This window comes from Onychostoma macrolepis, chromosome 09, assembly GCF_012432095.1.
Source record: "Onychostoma macrolepis isolate SWU-2019 chromosome 09, ASM1243209v1, whole genome shotgun sequence".
NCBI classification, from domain to species: domain Eukaryota; kingdom Metazoa; phylum Chordata; class Actinopteri; order Cypriniformes; family Cyprinidae; genus Onychostoma; species Onychostoma macrolepis.
The window spans coordinates 3,683,374-3,696,244 of NC_081163.1; the positions used below are offsets into that span (position 1 = coordinate 3,683,374).

At 34.3% G+C, this 12,871-nt stretch overlaps 1 protein-coding gene across 1 annotated transcript in view; it reads right to left on the reverse strand.

The window, feature by feature from the left end:
- Positions 1–12,871, reverse strand: part of LOC131547108 (potassium voltage-gated channel subfamily H member 7-like) — a 112,835-nt gene that overhangs the window by 27,768 nt on the left and 72,196 nt on the right. The window contains exon 9 of the mRNA XM_058787407.1: positions 8,609–8,863. Within this exon, the coding sequence (XP_058643390.1) occupies positions 8,609–8,863 (255 nt within the window). The remainder of the gene's footprint in view (positions 1–8,608; positions 8,864–12,871) is intronic.

Genomic DNA, 12,871 nt, shown 5'->3' on the forward strand with positions numbered 1-12,871 from the left:
ACTGATCTTAAAAAGTCTTAAGTTTACCTTCATAAAGCATGCAGAAACAATGAGAATACAGCATTTTACATGTTCTTGTGATTTAAAATGCGTTGAGTGGAACAATAGATCATGTTAGCCTGTATAGTTTCTGTAAATGTTATTCTCAGGAAACTGAAAAAAATAAAGCCTGACTGTAAAATTTTCACTGTTGTATTTGCGAACTGAATTCTAACTGGTCTTCTTTCTTTACTCTGTTTGCATACTGAATTGTAATTAGTCTTGTCTTCCTTATATTTATTAATATATTTAATAATTTATAGCTGCTTTTACTCTATTGATTCTTGTGTGCATCTGAAAACAAGACATGTTTTGAGTAACATGACAGCTGTGATGCAGCATATCATTACTGCAGAACTAAAGAAATGTATTAAATAATGAAGTGCCTAACCGTACACAACAGTTCAAAAGTCTGGGGTATGTAATATTTTTTAAATGATACTAGAGTCTCCTTCTGCTCACCAAGACTGCATTTATTTGATTAAAAATACAGTAAATATTGTGAAATATTTTTGCAATTCACAATAAGTGTTTTCTACTTGAATATACAGTATTTTAAAATGTAATTTATTCTTGTGATGTAAAGCTGGATTTTTAGCATCATTACTCCAGTCTTCAGTGTCACATGATCCTTCAGAAATCATTCTAATATGCTGATTTATAATCAGTGTTGTACTGCTTAATATTTTTTGGAATCTTTTTTCTTTGATTCTTTGATTAGGCTAATAAAAAGTTAAAAAGAACAGCATTAATTAAAAATATAAATATTTTCTAACCATATAAGTCTTTGTTATCGCTTTTTATCCATTTAACACATCCTTGCTGAATAAAAGTATTAATAAAAAAAATAAATAAATAAGAAAGAAAAAATTGACTGACTCCAAACTTTTGAATAGTAGTGTATATTGTAACACAAAATTTCTATTTTGAATAAACACTGTTCTTTTTAAACTTTTATTTCTCAAAGAATCCTGAAAAATATCACAGGTCCCAAAAAATATTAAGCAGCACAACTTTTTCCAACATTTATTATAAATTAGCATATTAGAATGATTTCTGAAGGATCACGTGACGCTGAAAATTCAGCTTTGCTTCACAGGAATAAATTATATATTAAAGTATATTAAAATAGAATTGCAATAATATTTCACAATATTATTTTGTGAAATAATATTCAGTATTTTTTATCAAATAGATACAGCCTTGATGAGCCTAAGAAACTTCTTTAAAAAAATGTACTGATCCCAAACTTTTGAACGACAGAATTTTTTTTTCTAAAAATATTTTCTCAGATAACCTAAAATATGCATCATTTAGTTACATCAAGGGTCAAATCAAATATAAATAGCACATTAAAAGTTACACACTTTTTTGTGTGCGTTCTGTACAGGTTTGGTATAAAGAATTCTGCTCAGGTGGCTGAAATGTCCACCCAATAGAGAAAAGTTTTGCTCAGCAAGAAAAAAAATTAGAGGGAACATTGGGTGTCGCATCGTCCTGGGCGCTGGCTCGTGGTGCCTCGCTAGCAGACATCTGTAGAGCTGCGGGTCAAGCGACTCCCAACACGTTTGCTAGGTTTTATAGCCTACGTCTCAAACCGGTTTCCTTCTGTGTTCTCACCTCAACCAGGCACTGAGAGGCCCGGCTCAGAGTCGGCTTGCAGCGTTCTTACGCCTAATTCTCCAGAGAGTTCCTTAACCAGGCAAACCCTGTCGAGTCCTCCAGCACTCCGGCGTCCGGATGTGGCGGAGCATCCGGTGCCAGGCCTTTCAGCCAATGAATTCTTGAAATCTGGTGTGAGGCTAGTGCCCATATGAGAGACCCTGCTGGGATCCCATATGTGTATTCCACGGTATGCTTATTAGAGCCGTGTTTCCCCTGGCAGACCACATTCTGCCGTCTCTAATGATGCAGCCTAAGCCATCTCAGAGACTTCCATGTGCAATAGGGTTACTTCACATGTCTAAATGTATGACCAGTGTTATCCACGTCATACTGTTTGGGTTGCTACAGTAGTTGACCTTCTCTGTGTAGAGCCCGGCCCTATCGTCTGCCTTATAGGAAGGATCAGGAAGCCTACACAGGGCACTGGAAGGGGCAGCTCCTGTGGCGCTTTGGTAGGGATCCCAATTTCATCAGTCATCCGACGTGACTCGGAGTGACCGACTGAAAGGGAAGGTCTCGGTTACGTATGTAACCCTCGTTCCCTGAAGGAGCGAACGGAGACGTCACGTCCCGTCGCCACAGTCGCTGTATCACCGCTGAGCTGCCGGGTCACCGGTGCACCTGCTGCCTCTTATACTCACGCTGTGATCAGCGGCAGCTGGATGCAATAATCGCATGCCAATGTCCATTGGCTCATTTAGTTACACTCGAAGCGGATTGGTCTCCCAATTGAGATTGAGATCCCAATTTCATCGGTCATCCGACGTGACGTCTCCATTCCTCCTTCACATACGTAACCAAGACGTTCTGATTATTTTAATGCATCTTTGCTGAATAAAAGTATGAATTTCTTTGCTAAAAATATTACTGACCCCAAACTTTTGAATGGTAGTGTATAAAAAAAAAAATATATATATATATTTAATAAGAATTATAACAGTACAAATAGTGTACACAGAATTTACCTGCTCTAGAATTTAAATTAAAGAATCACTTTTTCACTTATAAATGACTGTTTTAATCACACACTATAAATGTTTATTTTGATGAATTTCTGAATAAAAGTAAAAAGTAAAAATGGTAGTGTACCTCAACCTTTACTCTGTTTTTCAAGGACTGCTGTTTCTTTCAGTAAATTCAAAAGTAGTGTAATTTGAATTTTTTCCTAATCATTATCTAATATAAAATGGCAAAAGCTTCACCAAAATACTGCACGAAAGTTCACTCAAGTTATAGTTTATCTCAAAAATCATCGGGCTCTCAGCTGGGCCGCTTACTGGCTAAATGTCAGGCCCTCGGAGCGATTCTGCTTGAAATAAGCAAGACGTGACCGAGCTGCAGGTGACATTCAACTCAGTCGGCTAAAACGCCTGACACAGCTGTTCATGAGGGATCTGACACCTCTCTATATCTCCGTGTGAAGAAGCAGACACAATGCACTGTGGGGAGAGGAGAGATGAGAAGCACTTTCTCTTTTTAATGGATCCCGAGAACATTATTAAACGAACATTCAGGGTTCAACACCAGTTCGCCAGCATTTCAGCATAAATAGTCGCTTTGTGAGGTTTGAGAACTTTTTCCCCACGGCCGTCTGCGCCGTTCTTTGTTTTGACCCTATTATGTTGCCGGATCAGGCGGCGAATATTCATCAGATGAGAAAACAGTGCTTTTAAATGGTGTTGGAGCTCAGAAACCACCTGTCAGACACACGCTGCTCTCTGACATCAGGAGGAAAAGTGCTGGCTAATTATTGTTGCCATTAACTGCACATGTTAAGCTTGTACGGCTCCTGTTTTACACAACACCAGGGTTCGCTTTTAGTACACAAACTAATGACTGGAAGATTGTGTTCGGAATAACATACTACCTTTTGTACTCTTATAATTTGTGCAGTATGCAGATTATCTGTGTGCATTGATCGGGAGAAATCATAATGCTCAATACTGCGGCTACAGTCCTGCATTACAGCATGTGCGTTATCTAGAGCAGCCGGAAAATTAGAGAGATTTAGCAGCACAGTTTATCATGTTATTGCGAAATTTGATTGATTTTCATCTTTCCCTATTTGAGTAGATGGAAATATGACTGAAAATCTGCAGAGGTCATTACCAAGATGCACACATAGTGACCTGAATTGCTTTAAGGTATTTTGTTGCTGCTACTACTCAAACTGTATCCCACAATGCAGTACTTTGACTTAACCCTCCATTTTCATTAGCTGTGATTTTAACCTCTATTTTGACATATAATTTTATTTGAATGCCAAAAGTTTTGACTTTTAAAAAAATATGTATACAGTATACTCTGCTGTGTTCATTATGTAGTAAATAGTGATAGACTGATTAATGGGTTAATGCACAAATTTTGGTTTCAAATATTTTGGTGAATTTTAAGTATAATGTATAAAAATCCTTTAAATTAAGTCGATGTACACTACTGTTTAAAGGTTTGGGGTCAGATTTTTTAATGTTTACATTATTATCGTAAATTAAAAATAAAAGAAAACATTTTCGTTACTTGAAATAAAATAGAAGAAATAGAAGACTTATTTTATTAAAGCTAGTTTCCGAGGCAACATTTCTCATTTTCATTTATTGTGATATTTATCTTGATGTTTATTTTCATTTATCGTGATACTAAAAGTATAACTCAAGCTAAAACTGAAATAAAAATGTATAAAACTATATAGACCAATTTAAAAAAAAACTAATCTGATAAAAATGCTACAAACCTACTAAAACTTAAAAGTAAAATAGGAATGAAACATTATAACTGAAACTGAAATAAAAATGTATAAAACATTTACAAAAATTAATAAAAACTTTACAGACAAAAACAAAATTCCTAAAAACGAAAATACGTTTTTATTGTTAAAATATAACAATAAAAACGAATTCAAAATTATTAATAAGAAATATTATAGTATCTCAATGAGTATCTATTTTCTTCAGGATTTTTTAATAAATAGAAAATTCAAAAGAACAGCATTTATTTGAAATATAATTTTGTAACATTATAAATGTCTTTACTGTCACTTTTGATCAACTGAATGCATCCTTGGTGAATAAAATAAAAATATTAATTTCTTTAAAAAATGTACTGACCCCAAAGCTTTGAGTGGTAGTGTATATGTGTGCATCTCATTTGTTTTAATTAAACTGTACCCTATATTGCATATCAGCCATAATCTAATTATCAGTATTAGCATCTGCCTTTGAAAAACCCATATGGTCGACCACTGCTGGTAATCTAGTATTCAGTCCATTCAGATCAGCCAGGATCTATAGCTTTTTCTTTTGTTCTTTAGTGTTATCTAATGTTCAGTTGTGTTCAATATGCTATAAAAAGCCCAGTCCAGCTTTGAGACGATGCAGTGATGCCTTTGAAGATGTCAAACACATCCAGCGGGAGCCACTTAATAAAAATGTCAGAAACCTCTTCTTATCAGACACAGGTTCGAGACACAATGCAGAAACCCAGGATTGTTTGTAGAATAAGCTCATCTGTTTGACATTTAACTTAGAGAACAATAATGTATAGGTTTCAGGAGTGTGTGTTTAAGCATGCAAGGACAATGGCACATCTGCCCACTGGGAGATACAGCATGTGCCCACTCCTGCATCGCCAAACAACACGACGAGACAAAAAGTCCTCCACAGGACGCCACTGTGACACACTAATGTCTGCAGACCGGTTTCAGCAAACAGCTACTGCACTACTGCCTCCTTCTAAAACACTCAGCAAACATCCATCACAAGAAACAAAGAGCACAGCGAGAGATAACAGGATAATGAAAGATATTATACAAGGTTTTAAAAATAGTCCACCTCTGATTAAAATAGTCATTTATAAGTGAAAAAGTGATTCCTTAATTAAATATGTAAGGCAGGGATATTCAGTTAATGTTATAAGAGATCTACTCTCTGAATCTTCTTCTAAGAGCAATTGAATATATGTGTTTGTGTGTATATATATATATATATATATACACAAACACATATATTCAATATATATATACACAAACACATATATTCAATATATATATACACAAACACATATATTCAATTGTTTTATGTGTTTGTGTATATATATATATATATATATATATATATATATATATATATATATATATATATATATATATATACACACAAACACATATATTCAATTGCTCTTATGTGTTTGTGTATATATATATGTATATATATATATATATATATATGTATGTATTTTTTTTTAGCATGAATAACAATAAACATAAGGGACTTATATTTCATATATGTATTTTATATTTCCCATTTACATTTAAATTTTTGCAATTTTGTTGTGTGTTTTTTCATTTTTAGTATATTTTATATATATATATATATATATATATATATATATATATATATATATATATATATATATATATATATATATATACAGTGAGGAAAATAAGTATTTGAACACCCTGCTATTTTGCAAGTTCTCCCACTTAGAAATCATGGAGGGTCTGAAATTGTCATCGTAGGTGCATGTCCACTGTGAGAGACATAATCTAAAAAAAATCCAGAAATCACAATGTATGATTTTTAACTATTTATTTGTATGATACAGCTGCAAATAAGTATTTGAACACCTGTCTATCAGCTAGAATTCTGACCCTCAAAGACCTGTTAGTCTGCCTTTAAAATGTCCACCTCCACTCCATTTATTATCCTAAATTAGATGCACCTGTTTGAGGTCGTTAGCTGCATAAAGACACCTGTCCACCCCATACAATCAGTAAGAATCCAACTACTAACATGGCCAAGACCAAAGAGCTGTCCAAAGACACTAGAGACAAAATTGTACACCTCCACAAGGCTGGAAAGGGCCACAGGAAATTGCCAAGCAGCTTGGTGAAAAAGGTCCACTGTTGGAGCAATCATTAGAAAATGGAAGAAGCTAAACATGACTGTCAATCTCCTCGGACTGGGGCTCCATGCAAGATCTCACCTCGTGGGGTCTCAATGATCCTAAGAAAGGTGAGAAATCAGCCCAGAACTACACGGGAGGAGCTGGTCAATGACCTGAAAAGAGCTGGGACCACCGCTTCCAAGGTTACTGTTGGTAATACACTAAGACGCCATGGTTTGAAATCATGCATGGCACGGAAGGTTCCCCTGCTTAAACCAGCACATGTCCAGGCCCGACTTAAGTTTGCCAATGACCATTTGGATGATCCAGAGGAGTCATGGGAGAAAGTCATGTGGTCAGATGAGACCAAAATAGAACTTTTGGTCATAATTCCACTAAACGTGTTTGGAGGAAGAAGAATGATGAGTACCATCCCAAGAACACCATCCCTACTGTGAAGCATGGGGGTGGTAGCATCATGCTTTGGGGGTGTTTTTCTGCACATGGGACAGGGCGACTGCACTGTATTAAGGAGAGGATGACCGGGGCCATGTATTGCGAGATTTTGGGGAACAACCTCCTTCCTCAGTTAGAGCATTGAAGATGGGTCGAGGCTGGGTCTTCCAACATGACAATGACCAAGCACACAGCCAGGATAACCAAGGAGTGGCTCTGTAAGAAGCATATCAAGGTTCTGGCGTGGCCTAGCCAGTCTCCAGACCTAAACCCAATAGAGAATCTTTGGAGGAAGCTCAAACTCCGTGTTTCTCAGCGACAGGCCAGAAACCTGACTGATCTAGAGAAGATCTGTGTGGAGGTGGGCCAAAATCCCTCCTGCAGTGTGTGCAAACCTGGTGAAAACTACAGGAAACGTTTGACCTCTGTAATTGCAAACAAAGGCTACTGTACCAAATATTAACATTGATTTTCTCAGGTGTTCAAATACTTATTTGCAGCTGTATCATACAAATAAATAGTTAAAAATCATACATTGTGATTTCTGGATTTTTTTTAGATTATGTCTCTCACAGTGGACATGCACCTACGATGACAATTTCAGACCCTCCATGATTTCTAAGTGGGAGAACTTGCAAAATAGCAGGGTGTTCAAATACTTATTTTCCTCACTGTATATTAGTGCTGTCAATCGATTAAAAAAATTAATCGCGTTAATCACAGTCATGGACTGTGATTAATCATGATTAATCGCAAATTTAAAATACTATGATTTACCTGTAAATGTGTTGAAATAAATAAATGCATGACAAACTAGTTTAAGGAAACAGAACCTTTCACACTTCCGCCAGGTATGAGACATAATCCTTATTATTCTTTTATCATTATTCTTTTGTTTTTATTCAGCCATTATCAGTCTTTATACTGGCAATAAAACGTTTACCAAGCCACATCGCTTCAATCCCAGTATACATTTACCCAACTATTATCAAAAGTATTTCTAAATACATACAACAAAACATTTCTTGCAACCTTACGTGAAGTATTATGATAAAATGCATTATGAAGAAGAATTGGACCTGTTCTGCAGCTGCATTAGAGCTAATATTAGCATCATGCTTCATAAGACCATTTATGAGATTAATAGTGCACTTTTACTCAGAACTCACTTCAAACCACCATCGAGTGTTTGTAATAACTTCCTTTTGCGATCACATGTGGAATTTGGTCGTTTACTGTTGTTAAAATATGCTATTTATAGCCTTTTATATCACTGCACAAATTAGCATTTCAGATGTACACATTCATCTAATAAAAAAATCACATACAGACCATATCTATCGTAATCGTGTGTTTATTATCTTATATAATCTATAGTTCATTTTGCTTGGTTCAAAGCTACTTTGCGTTTATCAAATAAGCAATATTTCAACTACAAATATTTTGAGTCCAATTATTTTTATACTTTATAATGTATAATATATAATTAAACTCAGTCTTGCATTGCTTTTCACATAATGTCATTTTCTTTTATTGCTTCCTTTAGAACAAGCTCATGCTCTCTTACCCAGAATGGCCACCACTATGTCATCCTTGAGGATCTCAATGGATCCTCGAGACAGGAAGTAGAGCGCGGTGAGGACGTCCCCGCAATGCACCAGCGTATCTCCAGGAGGAGCATGGGTGGTTTTGAAGCGCATGGCGAGAGCACGCAGACATCCTTGAGTCGCACCTCTGAAAGCCTTACATCCCTGAAGGAGACTGTTGTTCAGATGTAGACAAATATCTGCCTGTAAACACTCAGGAAAGCCTTTTAAGACCTGCAGAGAGATGCGAGAATGAAGTGACGCTTGAGGTGAAAAACACTCTTTATCAGTTCCAGCACTGAAGATTAAAGCAAGTACATTAGTGCAGACATTATCTACAATTACACTCTTTCTGTAATTTTATGGGCTCCGTTACGAAACAAGAGAGCGCTGCCTTGCTGTTTATAGCGTTCACAGTTAGCATCCTTACTGAAACTGATTTCAGGATACTGCTGTCTGGTGCTAACGATTAAGTACTCTAATAACAATGCTAATAATAATTCACACTCATAAATATTAAGTACAATTTTTAACTTGCATTACTGCTCAAAAGTTTGGGTCAGTAAGATTTTTTTAAGGTTTTAGAAAGACGCCTCTTCTGCTCAGCAGGGTGCATTTATTTGATCAAAAATACAGTAAAAATAGTGAAATATTAGGGGGTTAATGGTACACGTATTTGTACCAGAAACTTTCTGTATGGGTCTTTCGGTTCGGTACACATGTGTAGCAAACAAATACTGCATTGTTTTAACTACTGCACAAGTGAAACTTAATTGGAAACTTCCAGTTTTATTTATTGTTACTTTTGATAAGAAAGAAAGTCACATCTTTCAAATTGTGTCAATTTTTTCAGGAAATTCAAACAATAAATGCCGTTTTGATGCTCTTTGACGTTGCGTGACAGATAGCTGCATAAACACCTAAGTTCAAATGGTTGCGTGGAGCCCTCTTTACTACTAGTTTTAACACGAAATAAACATGAATGAACATCTCACATGATCGCTCAATCAGTTTTTCAACCGCGGAAAGATGTCAATAAAACAGCTTGTAAACAAAATGTCACATAGCATTTCATTTACCTCAGGCAAGTCATCAGTGTCCCCAGCCCATTAGTTTGCTACAGAAATTAAGTGCAGAAAAGAGCATTTCGCGAAATATTAGAATATACTCGTTATATTTTACTTTACCTGTTAGTGATATCTTAATTATTTAATGTATGTTTAAATAAATCTGTTAGGAAACGAGTTATGACAGCCACTGTGTAAATGAATATCCTTGATAACACATGTACATCACATGCATTTACATCTACAAGACGTATTTTTTAGTGTTTGCTCATCTGCAATACGTCTATAGAAAGTTTCCTATCAGCTGTCAAATAGACATTTAGAAAATGTCTTTAAGATGTTTATGATTTAGAATGTATGTCAAACTGACATCTTGGAGACATCTATCAGATGTTTGTACACAGCAGATGCTTTCCAGATCAAGCGATCTTTAACAGACATCTTGCAGACGTACAGTACGTGTGCTATCTAGCCTAGCTTTTTCAACAACAAATAGAATTTTGGCATTTAGAAGTTAATTTAAAATCGGCGTTATGTGCAATTTACATGTTTGCATAATTTTTTTTTTTTTTTTTTTTTAAGTTGAGTGTTGGCTTTTATATTTAAAAATAAATGGTAATTAAATTGAAGTTTGGGCTCTGTTGTTAATTGTAACCTTACAGTAATGTAAAAGGGCTCCCTATACAGTAGTACAGAGCATAAACTGAGGTAGATTTTTATCTTTAGGAAAATATTACTGTAATTATAATTATAAGTTATTTGTTCATTAAACTACTGTTTAATTAAAAAAAAAACAATTTTGTTTAGTTTTTTCCCTCTGCTGTACCGTAACCATACCGAACCGTGACGTCAAAATCGAGGTATATACAGAACCGTCATATTTGTGTACCGTTACACCCCTATAAAGTATTATTACAATTTCAATGAATAATTTTCTGTGTGATTATATTTGAAAATTGAATGTATGTGATGCAAAGCTGAATTTTCAGCATCATTACTCCAGTCTTCAGTGTCACATGATCCTTCAGAAATCATTCTAATATGCTGATTTGCTGCTCAAGAAACATTTCTGATTATTATCAATGCTGAACACAGTTGTGCTGCTTCATATTTTTGTGGAAACTGTAATACATTTGATTTTTCAGGAATAGAAAGTTCAAAAGAACAGCATTTATGTGAAGCAGAAGTCTTAGACATTATAAATGTCTTTACTGTCACTTTTGATCAATTTAACGCATCCTTGCCGAATCAATGTGTTTGTTTATGAATACATTTTCTTAGATGGACTTTTTCACTCAGCTTTTTGCAATGCTTTATGGCCTTGGAAACATCATGCTGCCTTAAAATCTGGCCAAAAGAAGAGGCGTCTGCCTTTTTGAACAGCCTTCGTGTTAGAAGCGCTTTTATGATGCTTTAAAAATGACAATTCACTCAGTTCTGGAACAGAGCCTTGGTGTTGAGAGTGTTTTTCCACTGCTAATGAAATAATTTTGCATTATGATGTTTCTGCTAATGTATTCAACCGGTTAAAGTGGCAAGAAAGAGACTTTAAACTACACAGACTAATGTTCCAAGTGCCAATTACTGTGCTCATATTAGCAGTGCAATCATCAATTAAAAGAGATTAAATAATGAGAGCTCAATAATGGCCAACAGAGAAGATTCAGTTTCTTAGTTACAGCAGACTTTCTTTAACAAGAGCAACTTTTAATCTCCGATTCTCATCTAACTCAGATTGGCTACTGTAGACCCCCATCTAATGTATGCTAATTAATGCCAGTGTTAAATATGCTACGGCTAGGCGATATGCTGGATATTTTCAATATATTGACTGTGCTGGAAATATACAACATTTTCATAATTTTCATGCACTTTTTATTTGAATATTATTATTTTTTTAACATTGATTAGACAGTATCATGAGAATAAGTAGTAGGATATAAATCAATTTTGATGCACTTATTATTTGATTTGATTTCTTGTGTTTTGTTTTACATTTTTATTTGGTTTCTTAAAGACAGTATCACAAGAATAAACACTAAGATATGCATCAAATATCATAAAAAGGCTGAAAAATATATTTAAAAAAGTTATAACTTTTTTTTATTATTATTGAAATTGTAATGATTTTGATGCACTTTTTATTCAGTTATTAATATTATTTTGGTTTCTTAAAGACATCATTACAAAAATAAATGTTATAAATGTGTAAATATATATATATATATATATATTTGTAAATTGTGATTATTTTGATGCACATTTTAATTGGTCATTATTTTATTTATTTATTTATTTATTTTTGTTTCTTAAAGACAGTATAATGAAAATAAATAAGATATGCATCAAATATCATCAAAAGGCAGACATATATACTGTATATATGTCTATATATTATAAAAGAAGTTAGATCAACCAGTCCAAAAATGTTTCTTCACGATGTTAAAAAAAAATTCAAATTAAGATATGCATCAAATATCATCAAATGGCTGTAAAAAATACATAATTTTTTTCTTCTTTTGTTTGGAAATTGTGATGCACTTTTTACTTAGTTTTTGTTTTTCCTATCACCATAAATATATAAAAAATTTGCATCAAATATCATCAAAAAAAAAAAAAAGTTTTTTTTTTGGAAACAAGCATTTCCTGCTAAGAGACCTTGAAGACGAGTGTTAAAGATGCACTGTGTAACTGAGATGAGCAGAGTGAAGGCTGATGTGTATGAGAGAGTCTCTAGAGACATGAATGAAGATGAGTCCTGACTGTATATAAATACCTCCTGCTCTTCCCAGGGCGACGAGGTCGTTCCATTTCATATGAGGCAGACATGGAGAGAGAAAGGTGCTGCTTTCAGTACAAACACTCACACATTTACACTGATGTGATGCCATGTGCAAACAGCATTTCAAAGATCACTGAGAGGAATAGTTCAGCCAAAAATGTGGATAAAAACTTTAATTTGGGTCATTTTCCTAATGCAAAATGATCATATTGCTTCAGAAGATATGAAATACAGTGCATCCATTGTATGCAGAGTTATATTAGCATCATAAAGATACTGTTATATTTGTTAATATTTTGAATTAGTTTTTTGTTTTTCTTTTTTAATTTCAGTAATTTTGTTGTTTAGTTTGTGTGTGTGTATATATAGTTTATTATTATTATTATGTCATTTGA